General features: G+C 36.7%; 1 protein-coding gene across 2 annotated transcripts in view; it reads left to right on the forward strand.

Moving 5' to 3' along the window:
• LOC126247968 (polypeptide N-acetylgalactosaminyltransferase 16-like) overlaps positions 1 to 21236 on the forward strand; it is a 567635-nt gene extending 546399 nt beyond the window's left edge. The window contains exon 14 of one of the 2 annotated variants that reach the window (XM_049948532.1): positions 20533 to 21236. In XM_049948532.1, the coding sequence (XP_049804489.1) occupies positions 20533 to 20706 (174 nt within the window). In that variant the 3' untranslated portion in view covers positions 20707 to 21236. The remainder of the gene's footprint in view (positions 1 to 20532) is intronic. The other variant, XM_049948534.1, reaches the window with a different exon arrangement.
• The last annotated feature ends 2309 nt before the right edge of the window (positions 21237 to 23545 follow it).

The raw sequence follows: 23545 nt of genomic DNA on the forward strand, positions 1-23545 counted from the left end.
TCTTCCATGTATACAACCTTCTTTCATGATTCTTGAACCCAGTGTTAGCTATGATTAAGTTATGCTCTGCGCAAAATTCTACCAGGCGGCTTCCTCTTTCATTTCTTAGCCCCAATCCATATTCACCTACTATGTTTCTTTCTCTTCCTTTTCCTACTCTCGAATTCCAGTCACCCATGACTATTAAATTTTCGTCTCCCTTCACTACCTGAATAATTTCTTTTATCTCATCATACAATTCATCAATTTCTTTGTCAACTGCAGAGCTAGTTGGCACATAAACTTGTACTACTGTTGTAGGTGTGGGCTTTGTGTCTATCTTGGCCACAATAATGCGTTCACTATGTTGTTTGTAGTACCTTCCCCGAACTCCTATTTTTTTATTCATTATTAAACCTACTCCTGCATTACCCCTATTTGATTTTGTATTTATGATCCTGTATTCGCCTGACCAAAAATCTTGTTCCTCCTGCCACCAGACTTCACTAATTCCCACTATATATAACTTCAACCTGTCCATTTCCCTTTTTAAATTTTCTAACCTACCTGCCTGATTAAGGGATCTGACATTCCACGCTCCGATCCATAGAACGCCAGTTTTCTTTCTCCTGATAACGACGTCCTCCTGAGTAGTCCCCACCCGGAGATCTGAATGGGGAACTATTTTACCTCCAGAATATTTACCCAAGAGGACGCCATCATCATTTATCCATACAGTAAAGCTGCATGCCCTCAGTAAAAATTACGGCTGTAGTTTCCCCTTGCTTTCAGCCGTTCGCAGTACCAGCACAGCAAGGTCGTTTTGATTAATGTTACAAGGCCAGATCAGTCAATCATCCAGACTGTTGCCCCTGCAACTACTAAAAAGGCTGCTGCCCCTCTTCAGGAACCATATGTTTGTCTGGCCTCTCAACAGATACCCCTCCGTTGTGGTTGCACCTACGGTACGGCTATCTGTGTCACTGAGGCACGCAAGCCTCCCCACCAATGGCAAGGTCCATGGTTCATGGGGGGGGGGGGGGGGGGGGACATCAAACATATCCCCTTTTTTATGCAGTGCTTGACAACATCATTCCCTAAAGGCAACTGATGATAGAACATCATCATCATCCACAGGCTCTGTAGCACACTCACACAAAAGTTCAAGTTAGCCAGTCAGAAATGTAGTTAGAAATTTGTCCTCTTTGTCAGATCAAGCAAAAATACAAGTAGAGCAGGTAGAAATTCCAATAATCGTAGTGGTAGTAGTAGTAGTAGTAGTAGTAGTTGTTGTTGTTGTTGTTGTTGTTGTTGTTGTTGCTGTAACAATTATCATAGTGGTAGGGCACAAAGTATAGCAAAAATAAGGAAATTGTACACTGAATGTTACTGCAGTCACAGCTGGTAGAATTATCAACAGTGTGTTGCTATGTGTTTTGCTTTCAAGAAATGTGGACATGGGGCTGCTGTCTATCTAAGCCACCTACAGCATTTGTCATAAAATGACACTGCATTGCCCAGCATCAACAAATACCAAAACTCCACTCAAACTGATGATCTCATGTGTACGTAGCTTTTCCATTGGATACCAGAGCTTTTGTTTCCTTTGTCAGGAGCTAGGTGCACAACCACTCCATGAATTAAAGATCTGGAATAAGATATGCCACACTGTGAGCACAGAAAATTGTAGTATCAACTAGAATCTGTGGAATCAGAATCAGAATTTTATTGTCTCATAATGTACAAGTTAAATCATTGATTTTATGTACAGGAGACTTGTCAGCTTATAACTATGATAAATTATACATGGAATGTAATATTTTTATATAATCACAATAAAATCTGAATATTATTTATTATTATTGTTTTTTATCCTGTCCAGATGGTCAGGGCATCAAAAAATTCATCAACAGAGTAATCACATTTCTGCACCATTGTGCTATACAATTCTCTTTTTACTGCCTCAGTTTTGATCTTTCTAAAGTTTATGTCTTTCAGTTTATTGTATACTTCATTCCCATATATTGTGGAGTCTGTGGAAAAAGATTAAGCCTGTGTGTAGGCAGCATGAAGCTTTCTTTGTTTCTAGTTTCATAACTATGCTGGAAATTATTTGATGCTTAGTTGTATTAAGATATCTTAATAATGGCCAACAAGATTCTCTTGCTGATAGTTTTTTCCTGAAAGGTTAATATTTTTGTCATGTTGCTAGCATTCCCCCAGAAGACAATAATGTATCTCACTACTGACTCAAAGTAACTATGGTATACTGCTTGTTTTGTATCTATACTAGTGACATTGGCTAAGATTGTCATAGCAAACGACAGGCTATTTTGTTTATTTTTTAGATAATCTATGTGTGAGGACCATGATAGTTTTCCATCCAATTGTATTCCTAAGAATTTAACATGCTCTGTTTCATTTAGCTCCTCGCTTCTGTGGATAATGTGAATATAATTTATTCAAGACTGTTTTGTCTTAAATTGCATCAGCTGTGTTTTTGAAATATTTAGCTTTAGGCCATTTAGATGGAACCAGACATCTAGGTTTTCTAGAGTTTCTATGAAATTGTCAGGAATATTTTCTGTGTTTTTATTTTCTACCAGTACTGATGTGTCATCAGCAAATAAAACCGAATGATAATTTATATTTGTGGGTAAATCATTTACATAAAAAAAAGAAAGAGGATTGGGCCCTAACTGAGCCCTGTGAGATGGTTCTCCACTTCGAGGAGTATTTTCCCTTTGCATGATGTCATGACAACCCTTTGCTTTCTCTCCATTAAATATGACTTACACCACTGTAAGGCGCTACACATAATTCAATTTTTTTTTTCATTTTATATAATAGTATGGAGTTATTCATGCAGTCAAATGCTAAGTGACAGAAGATTCCCACAGGTTTTTGTGACTTGTCCAAAGTGGAACTAACTTTAGTCACAAATTTATTGATTGCATGAATTGTATTTTTGCCTTACTGGAATCCAAATTGATTTTTTGAGATAACATTGTATTTGTAGCAGAAATTTTGGGTTTTAATTGCAACAATCATTTCAAATATCTTAGAAAACATGGGAAGAAGAGAAATTGGACAGTAATTTCCCATATCATCTTTGGAGCCTTTCTTTAATACTGGTTTGACTTCTGCATATTTTAGTAAATCTGGAAAGTGCCCATCTTCAAGTGATTGATTAATTATTCTGTGTGGTAGGTGTGCTGTTATATTTGTTACTGCCTTAATGACTTTGGCAAGTATTTCATACCATCCCACAGAATTTTTATTTTTTACGTTTAGTATAGTTTTCTCTACATATTTTACTGTTACTTTGTTAAATTTAGTAGGCTCTCTTTCTTGCTCTGAATTGAGCCAAACAAATGTACATTGCCTTGATAAGAGACTACATCAACATCAGATTTTGCTACATTTATGATGGATTTATTAAAATTTTCTGATGTCTGAGTAGGATGTACAATTATTTTGTTTTGTACCTTTATTTTAGAGACTTCCTGGTTGCTAGGTTTGATTCCAGGTTCAGATTTGACTACTGTCCATACTGCCTTGGATTTATTTGTGTGATTTTTAATGAATTTAGTGTTTTCCATTTCCTTTGCTGCTTTTGCAGCCTTCTTAAATAGTTTTTTATATGCTTTAACATATTTTGTGAACTCAGGACTCTTATTTGATTTCAGCTCAGCATGTAGCTCTTTTTTAAAATTTAGTTCTATAAGCAGAGCAGAGTGATCTGAGATACTTAGGTTTAAAGAGAATATGGCAGTGTTCTCAAATAGGTGTGGCCATTTAGGATTTGTCAGTAAACCCTTGATTCCTTAAATAATCAAACTGCCATGTATAAAACAGCTTCAAATGTCTAATTATGTTACAAATGAGTTAATGTGTTGAATATCTAACTTTAAATATGTATGCAAGAAATGGTTTAGAAAAATTTAAAGTTTATTGGAAGGCACTTAGTGCTTTCATCATGAAACACTGGATGAATGTCATCTGGGTAATTTGCACTCCATTTTAAGCTAGTTTTTCACACACTTCAATTATTCTGACGTCTTACCTTATGAACTGCCTGTCATACAGTGACATAATTTTGCAAATACATTCAGTGATACATCTAGATACTGTCAGCAAAGTGTTTTATGAATAGAGTTAACAGTAAATAAGTAATTAATTAAAATATGACTCATGATGCTGAAGTTTAACTGGCTGCCATTTTTAGCAAAAGCTAGTTTTCCATGCATCTGACTAGCTCTTGAACTATGTGTCATTCAGTGATATAGTTTTGCAGGTGCATATGTGAATACTCTCTGCAAACTGTGTTGTAAATAGAGTCAGTAATAAAGAATTAATGAATTAAAACATCGTTCCAGATGTTGAAGTTTGACTGCATGAACAGAAAAGATATAGTACCATAAGTGATAAACATTTTCCTTCAATCATTTTGTATGGGGTGTGAGCAAGAGAAGTTTCATGATGGTTTAAAATTATGTGTAAAGTTTGTGTCATTAATTGCTCTCATTCTCAAATACTGCATATTCATGCAGTGATAATCAGGGTATTTGTGTGCCATCAGCCATGCTGCCTGAAGAAGAACATGCAATTTCTAACAATAGTACTTGCCTTACTGTGTTAAACTTTTAATATAAAATCATACCTCTTAATGAGCAGATTAAACAGCACTTTAACAGTTTTAAATTTGGTTAATAATCACCCAAAATTTTTATAATCAGATTATTGTTACTGCTGGAAGCAGTTACATAGGCAACCTGCTATTAGTACTGTGTTCAAGGATAGTAGCTTACTAACATACATGATTTCATATAGAATCAAAAATTGAATATCGCTTATAAGAGCACGGTCATCAACAGGAATTCATACTTCAAACTGAGAGCACAATTATTAAGCACACATAAAGTATACGTGGAGATGAACTGCCTGTGATTTCCCTAAATCGCTCCAGGCAAATGCCGGGATGGTTCCTTTCAAAGGGCACGGCCGACTTCCTTCCCTAATCCGATGAGACCGATGACCTCGCTGTCTGGTCTCCTTCCCCAAACCAACCAACCAATGAACTGCCTGCCTCAGTAGTGAGTGCTCCAATTTATTCGTACAGAGAATGTTCTAATGAAGCACAATATTCAGGCCCAGAACATTTCAGAAATTTTAAATTTTAAATGATAGGTAATTACAGGAAGTGGAAAGCATACTGGTGACCTACACAATACTATCTAACACTTATAACTGTTTCAGCTGCGGATCAAGTAATCTAACAGCCACTAAATGTGTCTGTATATGAGGAGCCTCATTTCAAATTGTATTATGTCCACCAATGGACAAAATTGAGTACAGTTTCTGAAGTGATGATTCATGCTGTGAAGTCAGGTTGTAACAAATCATATTCACTAACAGTGTAAATAGCTGTTGAAAACTAGTTGTTGTTTCAAATCATATTCAGTCCTCTATATTGTGTGTTTGAAACCATATCGTGTCCAACATTAACACTACGTGAAGCTGATTAGTTACATTGTTCAGCTGGTTGTATGATGATGAGCAGACTTTCCTTGACAATGCCACATGTTCAGTAATGACAGTTATCTTTTACTTGGGGACTGTGTGCAAGGGAACAACTTTTTCATTCAGGCAGAAATTGTTATTGGTGATAATTCAAGAGACAGCCGAAAGAGTGAAAATAAAACCAAACATAGCAAGAGCAAGCATTCCCTGCAGGGAAACAGTGACTGTTGAAATTACAGTTTTTCAGGACAGCCACAAGTTACACTCACTATGTTTAGCTGGATGGTTTCACTCTTTAATGCTCACATTAAATTAAAGAGTCAATAAAATATACTGACTGTGACTTTTGGCTGTCCTGAAAAACTAAAAACCAAACATACCCATCAACTTAAATCATAATTGAGCAGAGAGTATTAAGCAAAGTAGACTGATGTGAATAATTTACCATGCAAACAATTTGGGGTTGACTGGAGCAGCGTAGGAGATTTAGATTTCTGTGCTAACATCTTCGATTCAGTTGCTAGGATAACTGGCAATGGCCAATGAGGAAGAATTTTGTATGTCAGTTTGCATTTGTTTGGAAGAACAATGAGGACTAAGTCAAATTTTAAGCAAAACAAACAGGATGACCATCCTGAACACTCTATAAATCAAAACATTTAACCAGAAGATTAAGATTTTGGGCTAACAGTTTTGTCAATAACACAATTGAGTATTTAAATAATACAATATATTATTAAGGAATTGTAGCAGAAAGACAAAAAGATTGTAGCCATTTGGTTCTGAGTCAAGTGGAAGGACTGAACCAGAGACTTTGAATGTTCTGTGACAGGCAAGGCTGTGACTTCGTGGACAAAGTTTGAAGCATTTCTGAAAAGCAGTGAAGCTCACATAATACTAGATACAGGAAGCTCATTGAAATCTGAAATTGATAGCAGTGAGAGTTTTGGGGAAAATTTCAGTGTATATCAAAATGACAGACAATTGAGAAATGAAAGTGGTGTATTTGTCACAGTCAACAAGAAACTCAGATCCACAGAGATAGAAATTGGAGCTGCATGTGAGATTGTTTGGGCAAGACTCAGTATCAGGGGTGGGCATAAAATGGTAATTGGATCCTTATATCACCAGCCACCAGACTTGTCTCTTGATATAACCAAAAACTTTAGAGAAAACCTCAGTTCACATGTACTGAAGTTCCCCAGTTGTACTTAAGCATCAGTGGAGACTTTAAAAATTCAACAATTAATTGGGAAAATTACATTTTGTTAGTGGTGGGTACGATAAAATATCCTGTGAAACATTACTAAATGCCTTCTCTGAAAACTACATAGAACACCACTCAGAATGAAAATACATTGGATCTAATGACAGCAAATAGTCCTGACCTCTTTGGGGATTCCCACATTGAAACTGGTATCAATAAGCATGATGTGATTGTGGCAATAATGATTAGCAAAGTACAAATACAAACAAGTACAAACACAATAACTTCATATTTAACAATTTTTGAAAAATTTCTGAGTTAGGAGTAATCAGCTTTTTTGCTTCTCCTGTAAAATTTTGTTTTTTGGAGATAAATTAATTTGAAACAATGCTCCCCATATCAAAATCAGTGGGCAACAAACGACACAAGAAGTCAAATGATAAGCTACGAGGTTACATGTCCTTGAAATCTTTCACAGCAGTATCCCTGAATAAAATCTTCTTGGCTTTCAGGCAACATCATTTCAAACCTAATCTTCAAGCTTTTAACCGCTATCCCCAGCATCATTATCATCAGTAGCACAGCTTCAAATGTTGGGATTGGCACAGAATTCTGCTTATATAACAAAGGTAAATATGGGTGCTGGACACTTGTAGAGAAATGGGAGCAGCCATTTCAAATGTGGTGGCAGTCCCTCATGCCCCTCAGACATCACTCTGTCCTGCAGCAGGCCCATGTTGCTAGAAGCTGCCCAAATGTTCATCATGTGCATGTATCATTTCAGCCCCCCTCTGGAAGGTGCTGCTGTCTGTTGGCTACATAATGAATATCCAGAGGACTTTCAGCTGATATTTATTTATTCCAATGAAAATCAGTTGCCTTGCAGCTGTACATTATTTTGATGTTTATCTCATGTACTTACAATCAATTTCAAGGCAACATTGTCTCATTTTCTGACACCTGGTAGGCATGAATCATGAACTGAATTCCATAAGTACTGTAGCTGTCATTCCATCAAGAAAGGTGCCTATGATTTGTCAGCCACACAAATTGATATTTTCGTGTCAAACAGCCTCTACTCTCTGTATCAAAACTATGTCATTTTTGCTTCGACACATGAATTATCAAACAGTGTGGCAGACACATTATAAGCACCTCCCATGTAGGAACAACAGTTACGGTACTTAGGGCATTCAATTTGTGTAGTACACCTAACAGGTACCTGAAGATGAAATAATATTGTCTTGAAATTGATTCTATGCATATAAGAAAACATCAAAATTTAAGAAAAGAAAATTGCAGGAGTAAGGCTAACATTCAGTAGTTTTACTCCTGGCAACAATGATAGAGAAAGCTGTCGAAAGCTTGAGGATATTTGAAATGACATGTCTTGAGAACCAAGAAGATTTTACTCAGCCTACTATTTTCTATGTGTGATCACTATTTGTGAACCAGCTCAGAAATGTGATCAATAGAAGGCAATAAAAAATAGGCTGAACATGAGTGTAATAAATGTCTCTAGTCTTGCAAAACAGAAGAAACTATTGGAGTTTTGTGTTCCAAGTTTCCTTCTAATGATGAAACACTGGAAATGTAAGTTCTCACAATACTGGCCTCAATATGAGCAGTGTTTGGTAGTGTTAGCAGAACATTGTCCCATACTGCTGTACATTTCAGCAGATTGTTCTGCTGTTTCTGTAGTGTAATGAACTGTCTCATAATTTGATGCTGTAATTCCTCTTGTTGTGCTGTTGCTGCTGCAGCATCAACTGCTGCTGACATATCTCAATAGACTTTGTGTCCATGATGCACTAATAAAATTCATTGGTTCAAGTCCTGTCATAGCTTAACATTAATTAGGCAGGTCACTGCCATAAACCACATACTTCGTAGGAACAAAAACTATCACTAGCTCAAGGCTAAAAAATGCAGTGGAGTGTAAACATTATGACTGGAAGTAACATGAATCTAAATCATTACTGATGAACTAAACAAGAATCATCTTATTCAACAACACACCATCAAACAGAGTTCGAAATGAAATTCCATGCCCAGAAAAATGAAATATCAGTTGTATTAGAGAACTGGCATAATGATAGTTTCAATGAAAAGATACAAGCTCCTGATCTACCAGCTTGGCTGGGTAGTAATTTCCTGGAGAGAGCTAAGGGGCAGTACCGTAAAACATGTTAACTGTGACCTCTTGGGTCAAGATAGCGAATGACAGAACTGTGTGTCAAATGGATAAAATCAATGCCTCTCTCCAAGTCTGTCTCCATATTGCTGGAATGGTGTTATATTAAAGTTTACATGTGTCAGATAGTACATTACATAAAATTAAGACTGTAGACAAAAGTCATAAACCCTGGATGAAGCAAAATATTTGCAGGAGTCAGTCAACGGAATGGCCTGCAATACTTGCTGATATGAACATGATTGGGCATCTTGAGACCAGTTGAAACTTGTAGAACACCACTGTAGGAAACTTCCTCATGTAGTGGGTGATATTAGTAGCAACATCTCAACCACCAGGTGGACAGCATGCCAAGGAGGAAGCAAGCATATTAGAATGCAAGGGGTAGAGCATCATGATATTGATTTTGATTTGAAAGTTGTGAGAAGCTGTGCACTTTCACACAGACTGACTTTACTTTGGTCATTGCTTTGTTTTCATTTCACAGGAACGTAATTTTTTTTTAGTTTAATATATCCTTCTATTCCATGCTTTACAGGAATCAATCTACACATGTTCGTAGATATACCAATGATGCAAAACTCTTTTTGAGCAGTTCAGTTTGTGAAATTTTGAAATGTAATGTGACCCACTACTATAAACCATTTATCTTTTTTTGATTTTTCCATTTCTCCCATTTAATATTGGATCCACTCTTTTCAGGATTTGCCAAATTTTATTATTTGACTGAGTGGCAGGGCACCCTTCTCAATACCAGTCATGCAGGAAACCTAAGGGAGGGAAGTTGTGCATCCCATCTGTATGTGAATCATGTAAATATGTGTGTTATAATATTTTGGTGGATTGAATTTGGGGACCTACCCATAATTTGCCTAAATGAACATGTTAAATCACCTAATAACCCTACTCAGGCTGGCTGATGTACAAGCACATGATCATTAACCCACTGCACAGGTTTGATCCAGTTCTGGCTCCCCTACCTGTCTGACAAGCTAGGCCACTGTACTAATAGCTATCGTACTGCTATAAATCATCATAATTATTGTGTCCCATATATGTTCCTTAGGGCTCAGGCGAGGTGAATTTGCTGGCAAAGGTATGGTCATGAACTCACTACCACACTCCTTGAAATACTGTAGCATGATTCTGGCTTGTGACATGGACAATTATCCTGTTAGAATGCACCATCATCATCAGGGAAGACATCAAGCATGAAGGGATGCAGGTGGTCCAAAATAATGTCCAAGTAGTACACAAATGTCATAATGCCTTTGATTACCTCTGGTCCCTTGGACATCCAGGTAATTGTCCCCAATAGCATATTACTGCCCCACAGGCCTGCTTTCATGGTGTGGTGCATGGTCATTGCATATCCATACACAACCAAGTGCTGATAACCTCGTCATTGAGTGCCTCTCAGCTTACAACATCTCTCCTCCCCCCAACACAACTGTCAACCTGATGTAATGAGAAGCGTGGTTCACCTGATCTGAAAACACATTGCCATTAGTCCAAGATCCAATCTTAATGATACCTAGCCTTCTGCAATCCTAATTTGTGATGCTGTTGGGTCAACATAGGAACATGTAGGGATTGTCTACTGTGGAGTTCTGTTTTCAACAATGAGCACTGAATCGTGTGTTTCTGAAACACTTACTCTTGGACAAGCAATGTACACTATCTTTGGATCTACAAAGATTACCTCCTTTACTGCTTTACAGAGCAAACAAGCCTCCAAACTCGACATTTTGTGATGAGGTATGGACATCCAATGTCCTTAAAAAAAGTTTTCATAGATTCTCATGGCAGCAGCACATGAAGAGCTGACCAGCCTTGCTGTTTCAGAGCTGCTTGTTCCCAGGCTCCAAGCCACAACAATCTGCCCTTTGTGAAAGTCAGTTCTGTCAGTGCATTTCCACATTTTTAGCCCATTATCTTGCTAGAATGTTTCCCTGTTTGTTTCCACTTCTCTCTTCTCAGCTTACATACTTTCCTTACAGCATTATATGACCACAGTGTCATCAGGTGACACTCAATCTCACAGTCGCCAGTCTCATCAGTTTATAGGTTACAAGTATATTTATATCAAATATGGTAAAAAGTGTTAGCAGATGCCCATCTTTGTTTAAAAGTCATATCTGAAATTGGTAAAGCAACAGAGATTTTGTTTTCTCAGTTTAAAAGAAATATGTGGAGCAAAACAGAAAAAAATTAGTAGCTATTCACAAATTTTTAAGGCAATCTGTTGATGATTCCTACTGCAACTTCTAAACATAGACTTTACTTCAAGATCTGTCAGAGAAACTCAGGAGCTTTTAGCCCTAATTACACAATGCATCACTGAGTCTGGCACTGAGAAAATGCCATTGTAACTAAAGCTGTAACCTTAAATTCTGTATTTCAAAGGTTATTTACACAGGGAGACCATGTTATGTTACCACACAAACTTTCACATAGATGTCACAGAACGGTGATAGTTGAAAAACAATGGAAATAGCTCTGGACAAATGAGGTACCAGGTCCTAATGAAATTTCAGTAGGATATAAAGTTGCCATTGCTGCAGAATTCCTCACCAAAGGTAACAGCATGATGCAGAAATGCTACACACAGTTATACAGGAACTTCAAAATTGTCCACTCAATGGATTATACAATGAGTGGAGATACTTTATTGAGTGATGGAGGTATAAATCACATTGAAATCTTAAGCTAAATAACTTCGCAGCTTGGATATGTATGTCCTTCCCTAGGGCTGGTTCAAGAACATTTTTTCATGCAAGTGACATCTTATTTACTTATTTATTTATTTAGGATCCATGTCATCATACAAATGATATTGAACTTGTCATACACAGAAATTAAAAATATGGAATGTACAAAATGAAATTGAATACAACATATACCAGTAAATTTATAATTTCTTTGAATTTGTACAGAAGCCAGACGGCAGTTATAAGAGTAGAGGGACATGAAGGGGAAGCAGTGGTTGGGAAGGGAGTGAGACAGGGTTGTAGTCTCTCCCCAATGTTATTCAATCTGTATATTGAGCAAGCAGGAAGGAAACAAAAGAAAAATTCGGCGTAGGTATTAAAATCCATGGAGAAGAAATAAAAACTTTGAGGTTCGCCGATGACATTGTAATTCTGTCAGAGACAGCAAAGGACTTGGAAGAGCAGTTGAATGGAATGGATAGTGTCTTGAAAGAAGGATATAAGATGAACATCAACGAAAGCAAAACAAGGATAATGGAATGTAGTCGAATTAAGTCGGATGATGCTGAGGGAATTAGATTAGGAAATGAGACACTTAAGGTACTAAATGAGTTTTGCTATTTGGGGAGCAAAATAACTGATGATGTTCGAAGTAGGGAGGATATAAAATGTAGAGTGGCAATGGCAAGGAAACTGTTTCTGAAGAAGAGAAATTTGTTAACATCAAGTATAGATTTAAGTGTCAGGAAGTCGTTTCTGAAAGTATTTGTATGGAGTGTAGCCATGTATGGAAGTGAAACATGGACGATAAATAGTTTGGACAAGAAGAGAATCGAAGCTTTTGAAATGTGGTGCTACAGAAGAATGCTGAAGATTAGATGGGTAGATCACATAACTAATGAGGAAGTATTGAATAGGATTGGGGAGAAGAGAAGTTTGTGGCACAACTTGACTAGAAGAAGGGATCGGTTGGTAGGACATGTTCTGAGGCATCAAGGGATCATCAATTTAGTATTGGAGGGCAGCGTGGAGGGTAAAAATCGTAGAGGGAGACCAAGAGATCAATACACTAAGCAGATTCAGAAGGATGTAGGTTGCGGTAGGTACTGGGAGATGAAGACGCTTGCACAGGATAGAGTAGCATGGAGAGCTGCATCAAACCAGTCTCAGGACTGAAGACCACAACAACAACAACATGAATGTTATGTAATAATTTTTCCCAGTAATAATTACATGTAGAATAAATAATAATAAAGATGGTAAAGTAGTATAGTATATACTGAAACATGCAAAGGTAAAAACTTCTCACATGATTTACCACAAATGTTCAAATCTGTGTGAATTCCTAAGGGACCAAACTGCTAAGGTCATCGGTCCCTAGACATACACACTACTTAAACTAACTTATCTTAAGAAAACTACACACACCCATGCCCGAAGGAGGACTCAAACCTCCGGTGGGAGGGGCCATGCAATCCGTGACAATATGCCTCAAACCGCACAGCCACCCCACACCAAGATTTATCACAAAACTGCAGTATGTATATTGGAGATTAGTTTATAAAATCATTTTCTTGGTCTTCAAGATATTCATTTACTGAGTAGCAACATTTATGAATTACAAATTTTCTAATTTAAAATTTATGCCATCTTGTAAAATACTTTAACGTATTGAGATAATGCATTGTAGAGCTTAATGTCCATATAGCTTACACACTTCTAAGTTTGTGATCTTTCTATTTGTTCTATGTTGATATCATTCCTGTTTCTTGTGTTATATTTGAGACCATCAGCATCTGTGTGGAGATTTCTTAGATTTGCTTTGGTCAAGAGTACACATTTAAATATATAGAGTGATGACAAAAGTAAGTATTCCTGATTTCCTGAAAAGAGATCTGCAGTGATGTTGTGTAGGACTGTGGCTTATTATTTGAGCAGCCTGTGTTTGCAAGATAAAAATGTCTTTTAAATTAGATTTTGAACTGGCACAGAATGCTGTCCCATATGAGGCAATGGAACGAAAAAAATGTAAAGTATGCCATTCTGATGCCTTCTAAGTTTGTGTGTAAGGAGTCTTACACACTGTTTCCAGTTCATAGCTTCATCTAGATGCTTTCCCAACAGTTTTGCAAACTGCACTCTCTCTATTAGTCTGTCATCTAGTACTAGATGAATGATTTAATACTGAATCAATTTACCAGACTGTATGTAATTTGTTTTCTTTGCATTCAATGTAAGTTTGTTTGCACTGAACCAAGTCTCAATACTTTTTAAGATTTTATTAGTAGTGGAATGTAATGAGTTTTTAAAGTTGCTCACTATTTGATGTGTGTCATCTGCATATAATACAATTTTGGTCATATTATACTGTAACTCATTCATATACATGAGAAAGAGTAGTGGTCCTAAGACACTGACTTGGTATATTCCTAAAGGAACTTCTTTTGCTTTTGAAACTAACCTTACTTGTTTATTTGAATTAACAGTGATGAGCTCTACAATCTGAGATCTGTTTTTGAGATATTACTGGACCCACATTTTAGCTCTTCCTCTAATACCTACTCCTTCAAGCTTATCAAGGAGGATTTAATGGAAGTTGGTATCAAAGGCGGTAGACAGATCTAAACTAATCCCTACTACAATTTTGTTTTTCTCCAAATTTATAATTGTTTCTTGAGTGTAGCCTATGACTGCAGCTTCTATGCTGCATTTTGCACAGAAATTCTATTGATTACAATTTAAAACTTTATTGTTGTCTAGGTAACTAGTGACTCTTAATTTTATCAGTTTCTCTAATTTTTCAGAGAAAGCAGAAAGAAGTGATATCGACATTTTTCTATTTTATCTCTGTCTCGATTTTTTAATAGTGGTCTTATTTTTGAGAGCTTTTGTGACTGAGGAAACACACCTTCACTGAAAGATAAATAGGCAATATGTGCTAAAGATTTTGAAATCCGTGCTGCAGTGTTTATTATTACTGATTCATCTACACCTGCTGCCATTTTTGGTTTTAAGCCCCTAGTCACCCTAATCACTTCATGTTCATTTGTTGCAGGAATTCGGAGCCACTCCCCCCTTCTACTTTTCCACACAAGCACCACATCATTTGGCACACTCTCCCTTTTCTCTCTCTTCCTCATACATTACCTGTTATTTGTTGAGCTCTTGGTAAGACTTTTAAAAATAATCTGAATTGTTGAGCATGGAAATGAGCTGTTTTCACTATAAATTATGATACACCCTGAGTACAAATTCTGTACAAATGGCACTTCTGGCACCCCTCTCACCTTGGCCCACCAAGTGATCACTTGTGTTGCTTGGGCCTTGAGCCAGCCCTGTCTGTCCCTTTTGCGTATGATTAGCATAGGAAAGTTAAAACAACATTGCTTCTGTGTCATGTACAGAAATCAAATAAATTCTCACACATATTGCTGGTATGTCACTTGCAACCTTATCCCATACACAGATATCCTCAATTTTCTCACTAAGTGAGGTGACACAGTCGTAAGACACTGGACTTATATGTAGGAGGTCAGCGGTTAAAATCCTCCATCAAGATTTAGCCCTTCTATGACTTTCCTAAACTGTTTAATGTGAATCCTGAGATGGTTCCTGTGAAAGAATGTGGCTGAATTCCTTCTCCATTCTTCCCCAATCCAAGCCTGTTCTTGATATTTAATGACCTCATCATCATCATGATGTGACCCCAATCACCCTTCTTTTCTTTCTTTGAATGATCTCAAAAATATAAATGCAAATTTCTGTAAAAGCCACATTTTTTCTAATTAAACACTGCTACATAACTTCAGAGAACCATTATGTCACATAAAATTGTAAAACAGTTTTGCTATTCTGGATATAGACGACCTGACAAAAATGTGAAGCACTTAGAAGGGGAGGAGGGAATGAAATGAAACTTCACAGGTTGAGATGGTACATGGTCATTATTTCAGTGATCACAAAATTGAGTCAAACGTATAAAGAACTTGGCGGTATGAGCCCACTTATCAGTACGATGTTGCACTGCCTCTAATCTGGATGTACACACTGATTCGGTTGGGAAGGATGTCATAAAGTCATTGTGTACTCTCATAGGGCAAACTGGCTCACAATTGTTGTAACAGGTCTGTGATGTCCTGGATACTGGCACTGGGGTTGAGTTGACATCCAAATTGATCCCATACATGTTCTATCAGTGACAGATCTGTGGATTTTGCTGGTCACAGGAGTAGCTCATCATCATGCAGACAGTTTGTAAGACACCTGCTATCTATGGACAAGCATTTTCTTGTTGAAACATGGCACCACAATGTTGTCACATGAGGGATAATGCATGAGAACACAGGATGTCTGTCACATACCATTGTGCTGTCAGAGTTTCCTCCATTACCACCAGCTGTGACCTGAAGTCATACCTGATGGTTCCCCACACCATGACACAAGGAGCATCACTGCTGTGCCTCTCTGAACCACTGGAAGGATTTGACCTCTCCTCAGGTTGCCACCAGAGTCATCCAGGGTAGTGCAGAACTGTGATTCACCACTGAACACAATACAATGTCATTCACCAGCTATACGTTCTTCCTAGTAACTGCACCACTCCAAATGTGGCCATTTGTGTTGTGATGAAACAGGCATCTACACGTGGGACAACAATTTGCTACTCCTGCTGCTGGTAGTCTCTGACAAATAATATGGAATAACACAGAATTTTTCAGGGAATCAATTACTTGTTCTTGGATGGCAGGCACATATTTGACGAGGTTATAATGTGCCTGGTGCACAATATAGTGATATTCCCTCATAGTGGTCAGACGTGACCAACTAGAAACTTGAGGATAGGCGTACTTGCCCTTATGTTCCCATGTAGTGCAACATTGGGCCACAGTCATATCTGAATGCCCCAAAAATCCAGATATTGCATGATATGACCAGCTGGCCAAATCGAAACCCACTGTGAGGCCACTTTCATATTCTGTCAGGTGCTGATAATGTTGTCTCGCATGCGTATATCAGTATGTGCAATCTCTGTATCCTTCACAGTAATCACTCAACATCTGATGCTGTTCATGCCGCTTATATACCCTACTGAGCCTGGTAACAACACTAAATATAAAAAAACACTAACACAATCTTGTGGCTGTTCTACCTGTTACAGAGAATTGCAAATCAAATCTCTTACATACCGACCAAAGGTATGATCATATACATAGATACATTGACATCCAATAATGTCTTCTGGGTGATTCACTTTTTTTGTCAGGCAGTGTATCACTTGTATAACAATCATAAATACAAGTAAAGGAAACTAATGGTATGAGAGAACAATGCAATGGGCTTGGGGAGCAAATATATCCTAATGGGAATGGTAAATGATACAGTAAACAGAGAAATGTTCACATTTTCAATAGCATCTGAACTTAATATACCACAGGAAAATTGTGAAAAGGCAAGCTTTGGCAAGAAATATCCTGGGGGAAAAAAAAAAAACAGAATGGGGCTCAAAGTACTATACCAAAAATCAAGTATCTAAGCAACAAGTGCATACAATTATAGCAAGCACTCAATGAGGAAACTGCAGATGTGTTCATTATTACAACATATGGTTTGTCCAATAGCATAATTACTATGACTAAATTTGACAGCTATACACTGCTCAGTAATTTCAGTTTATCATAACATAAAAAAGGGGGGAGGGGTGTTGACATATATTATAAAGACTAATTACATTTCACAAAACTGGATTTTATCATGGAACTTAGTGTGTAAATGACATTTGAATTTTCAGCAATAAAGCTAGTGGTAAATAAAGTACCCCTAATTATTATAGGACTGCACAGATCTCCTAGTAGCATAGTTGATAATTTATTACAAGATACAGAAAAAAATGGTTAACACTGTATCCAGAAAATATAAGAACATAGGTATTGTTTTATCTGGTGATTTTTTAAAAAAAGCACATAATATTCTGTGTAGCTATAATTTGCCAAACAGAGCTGATGGGCCAACCAGACTAGCTACAAACACCTTTATCTGTATAGATAACTTTTACACTGACTTAGATAACTGTACAGTTGATAGAATAAACTTTCACCACTCTGACCATCTTTGCCAGATAATGGAAATACTGAATATACATGATTCTCAAAGCACATAATGAGATGAGGGAAATAAGATGTGTAAATGAGAAGTCTTTAGAGAAGTTAGTCTGCATCGCAGTCTGAGACATGGAATGTTGTTTATTGTGCAGAAAATGCTGCAGATAAAATGGAATAACTTTTATGACATTTTCTTCATTCATTTCAATGTAACATGCCCAATTAAAAAATAAATATGCTAAAAACCATGTAAGACTGCCTGCAGAAGTGAAACAGCTGGAGGACAAAATGTTTGTTACTTGGAAAATCTATGAAGAGTCCCCAAAGACATCAGCTAGAGATAACTATGAAATGTGTTGAAAAGCCTATAAACAGGCACCAAATTTATACACTAAGTAAATTATACAACGAAAAGCAGCAAACTCAAATAACAAAATAATCAGTATGGAACTGTATAAATGAGAGATTTAACAGAAAAACAAACCTTAGTGTCAGGAATATCCAACTGAAGGGTGATAGTGTAAATGTTTTAGAGCATTAGTGGCCAGCAGTGCTTTTAATATGCTTTTTAGTAATTGAGGTAGCATATGTTTGAACTTTGGAGCTGATGAGGAGCTAATGACTTCAGACCTCCTTACCAGGTACAGAAATTAGTATACAGGTATGAAACAGATGAGCTGAAACAGAACAAATTATAAATTAAGTGTGGAATGAATTCTCTACTGCATGGGATGAAATTTCCTCCATTATCTTAAAATGATGCAAACACTCACTCATTCCTGTTCTGGTACATCTTTTTGATAAAAGATTGAATGGAGTTGTTTTTCCATCTGAATTGAAGTATACAACAGTCAGCCTATTACACAAAAGGTGGTACCAATAAAGTTGAAAACTACCAACTAATCAGCTTAATTCTGATCTTAAGAAAAGTATTAGAAAAAATTATTGCATTAAGATTAGAAAATTTTCTTATCCAAGAAAAAGTTTTAAAAGAAACCCAACATGGTTTTATGATAGGCTACTCAACAACATTTGCCATATGTGACCTAGTGCATACAATATTAAAGAAATTAGGTGAGAAAGGAAAGATGGCATGTTTGTGCCAAGATTTCTCACATCCATTTGATATTTCATCTCATGAGCTTCTACTTGATAAACTGGAAACTTATGGGCTACAAGATAGACATGAACGCTCACAAGTCACACACAAAGTGGCCAACTTTATTAAGAAGTATAACTTCAGTCCAGTTATCGTAAAGTGCACTGTGCCCCAAGGGTCATGTTATATATTAATGATCTGTCCACATGGCACAACAAAAGGTACTTAACTATGCAGATTGCACAACAGTTGTTCATTGGGGACCCAACAAGAATGATCTGGCCAATAATTTGAAGAACTAATTCCAAGATAATCACTTAAGCTTAAACATTAGAAAAGAAAGCCAAATGAACTTACAAATAGATCATCAAACAGATGGAGTGCAATGGACTGTTGTATCTGATGGTGGTGCAGAAATACAATGGGACAATAAAACTTTGTTTGGTGTAATTTTAGACAGACATATCTCTCAGGAGCATCACATTCATCTTTTATGCCAAAAATTAAGAAAATCAATTTACACAATAAGGACAATGTTGCAAGTTCTCAGTTATGAGCAAATTATTATTATCTAACTATGCTTTAGTGCATCCATATCTCACATATGGAATTAAAGTATGGAGGTGTGCTGCTACCAAGCATGTAAATAGGATGAAACTTCCTGGCAGATTAAAACTGTCTGTTGGTCCAAGACTCAAACTCAGAACCTATGTCTTTCATGGGCAAGTGCTCTATCAAATGAGCCACACAAGTGTCTTCACAGCTCTACTTCCTCCAGTACTTTTTCTCCTACCTTCCAAACTTCAGAGAAGCTCTCCTGCAAAAATTATGTATGTATCTCATGAAAGGGTTACTCCTAGCAAATATATATATATATATTTTTTTTTTTTTTTTTAGAGGGAGAGAGAGAGAACTCAATTTTTCTGCATTTCCATGAGTGGTTTCCTTTAATCTAAAGGTATTAACAAGGAGTAATATACAGAATAACATACAGATTACATTTGATATGGTGAAACTAATAGAGAACAATTTTGTAAGCTTTTGTAAATTTTTAGCCAAATAATATTATGAGATGTGTTCATCTTCATAAAACCATATACTTGATATATGAGTTAATATATTTAAATTTGCAGCAAACCGGCAAATCAATAGAATAGTTTCATCCCCTGTAGTTTGTTTCTGATTGTTGACATTTATGATGAGGAGTTTATCTTCTCACAATACAATCATTTTACTATAATGTCTTTCAAGTTTTGTATTCTAGCATTTTTAACTTATAAAGTACATACACTAGTTTGTTCTTTTGTTCCACACATATTTGTTCCCCTGTGAGGAATTACTTGTCCCTTTAGTAACAGCTTTAAGAACTTGAAGTACTTTTATCGCTTTATTCATGCAGGACAAACATTTCAGAGATATAAAAGTTACAGATTTTAACTGTTTAGAAAACCCTTTTCATCTCAGCAAAAATTTTTGTGCCCAAAGTCAGTAAATTCATTTTCACAAGGAGACATAACATAATTGATGCAACCGCTTACTTGCCACAGGTATCTTTAATACAATAAATGAACCTGAAATTTTGTTAGTGACACTGTTCTAAAAATCAAGACAGTATGTTCTTTACTGAATACAAGTGACTTGTTCACAACTGAAGTAACTTGTGTAAACATCAATGTTAACATGGCTCTGAAGGAAGTTTAACTGATAAGTGTGTGTTTTAGGAATGGAGTCGACATGGTCGAGCAGTAATACTAACTGCTAGAGAGCAGTGCCTGGAAACAGGAATACAAAGTGAAGTTATGTTATCAGAGTGTCGGCTTGGAGCACTGTCACAACAATGGGATTTCACTGTGGAACTACAAATGCAATATGATTCCTCCGTCCGGATTACGTGATTGTCATAATCAGTTTAAAACATATGTAATAAATCTCATGGAAAAAGATGAGATAATCAACATTATGCTATACACATGTTGTCTTTTTTGTATTTAGGCTACATGTATATGAAAATAGCATTTAGCTATCAAAACTATGTTTTGTGGTGATGAAACAAGAATGTTTAAATGAGAAATCATTCTTATTATAACAGAGAAATTTACATAAATGAAATTCACTTCAGGGGCATTACCTAGATAAAATAATGAACTGAGTTAACAATTAAGGTGCTTAAGATGTTAAAGATATAAAAATGTCAATTAATGGCTGTGAAAAATTGAACTAAAAAGAACATTATTTATTTTAATGCCATGATGGACACATGAATATTGTTATTTATAATCATAGACAATGAGATAATACAAGTATATGTGATATGTTATTTTGCAGATCAGACTGTACATCACAAGTAGAATTCTAAGTTCTCTACCAGCTTCAGTTTGGAATATACTTTCCAAAACATGATTAAGCTAAGACTGTTTCATTCCACAGAGCTGTCACATTCTGTAGTTCTGGTTTATAATAAATTTGTTACTTAAATTTAAAATGTAGTAATATTCTGTAATTTCCCTTAATTCCTGACCAGCTAGAGGGATCTAAATATTACATGGAAAGGTAAATACACAGTGATCAAATAACTACGACACCTTTTGAGTTATACCTCATAGTGGTGCAAATAATAAATAACTTTTAAGCTTCATAACAACAAATCCAAATTACCTGTACTGGACCAGTACAGTACTTTTTTAGCCTCATGAGCTACAAAAATAATTTATTTAGACTGTAGCATAAAATAAAGTCATGCTGTGTGTATTCCTGCAGTATTACAAGGTAAGCTAAATAAAGTGCATAGTTCATTTGCAGAGGACATTTATGACTGAGTTTTCAATTGAATGTGTAAACTTATTACTTACTTTTAATTTTTGGAATGTCTGGTCACTGAAGCCTAGACTGACAGGCACTTGCAAACTGATGATAGAATTAATCTCAGCATGATTTTGAATGGTTTTACTTGATGCTGAATGAAAATGATGATGATGGATACTGGATTTAGAATTCCTTGAGAGATGATTAGTTACCATCCTCCTTCCTTCATATACAAGATGTCCAGTGTAAAACAGTTTTCTTGCAGTCTTGATTTTTTAAGAGAGAGTAGGTTGTTGTGGGAAAAGGGATGAATCATCAGAAAGATCTAGTCACTTCACATTGGCATGCAATTAGTGCAGTCACAGTTTTTCATGAGTAATGAATTTGAATACTGATCTCATTATCCTGGACTAAATCTATCAAATATAACAGAATGGCAAGACAGCTAGGAGTGAGTTACAGTTCTCTGCCAAAAATGGATGTAGGTGCAGCAGAAGAATGTCCTGGTGAGGTTACTACCACTTATTTATTGATGTTTGTTTACAATCAAGGGACTTGGGGAACTGCAAATGATGATGGTGAGCAATGTGAATACTCTGTCACCACAACCCTCAGGATGATGGCCTCTAGTTGCTTATAGCCCCTGGACAAAGTACAGGCTACCCAGCAGCAGTAGCTGTGTGTACAACCAGCTGCATCAGGTTGCAGTGTCCCAGAGTGAGACGTCCTCAATTGACACCTCGGCAGAGGAAGGGATGGTTGGTCCCTCACATCATACCCCCAAAATAGCAACAAAGCATTGAGTTGCCTGAGCATTCAGGTGCTCAGGTAATGGGGAATGGATTTGAGGCTTGGTGTCAATAGATATGGCTGCATTATCAGCATGGCACTATCCATCACAGACTGGGCATCACATAACTGCACCAGCTGTTCAATGATGATTAAACGCAGCAGCTCCCAGCTGATTATGTGGTGGTGGCTGCATATGTATATCATGCCAAACAATCTGGAACAGAGGCACTGACTGGCTGTCATATCTGCCAGTAGTACTTCCTGAAGACTTAGTCATGCAGGGGTATGCACAGTCTGACAACACAGAGACGGCTGTTTCCACTGATCACACAGTGCAATGACCAGTGCCATCTGACTCTGGTTGTGGCCTCGTTACTACTCTGGCTTCCTCTTCTGCTTTAGTTTTAGTCCCTTACAATTCCTCCTTTCTAAGAAAAAATCTGCCCTTGGATTTCCATTGAAAATTTTGCTGTATCATAGGCACTAAATTATTCACACTTCACTAATGGTGTCACTTGCTCCTTTTTCACTACTTATACTTTTTCTGAACATGCTAGCTCATGACTCATACATGGAGTGTTCATTCACAGTTACTTCTGTCCTTTGTCAGACTGTTTCTCATTGGTGAGCAGCTTTTAGCTCCATTACAGGGAAGCGATCAGATATCAGTGCGGCTTCCTAGAATTAAAGCTGACTTTCTCTCATCTACTCCTCCTGTATCATTGTCTACAAGTTTACACTAATAATTACTACCTGTCATGAATGACTACAATGTGCTGTGGGCTAAAGCCTTCCTTAACCTGTGGGGAACAAAACTGACTGTTGTGAACACAATGGTATGTGCACTGCCCTATTGTTTTTCGATTCTGGCCTGCATGAGATCTGTGGTTTGCACACTGTCCTTTTACTCCATATTCTTTTATCTTAGTAGTCTGGAACAGCTTATTTACAGCAGTAGGAGATCACAGTAACCATGCTTCAGTCATGGTCTCAAGACATTGTGGCTGAAAATTTTATCTGAAGTACTATAACCTATTATGCTTTTCATTGTTAATTAATTCTTTATTTAATTCCTCTCACTCTCAGAGACATATCCAGTGATAACATGGACACTATATCAGACCTACCTGTAATGTACAA

The sequence above is a fragment of the Schistocerca nitens genome, chromosome 3 (genome assembly GCF_023898315.1).
Source record: "Schistocerca nitens isolate TAMUIC-IGC-003100 chromosome 3, iqSchNite1.1, whole genome shotgun sequence".
NCBI classification, from domain to species: domain Eukaryota; kingdom Metazoa; phylum Arthropoda; class Insecta; order Orthoptera; family Acrididae; genus Schistocerca; species Schistocerca nitens.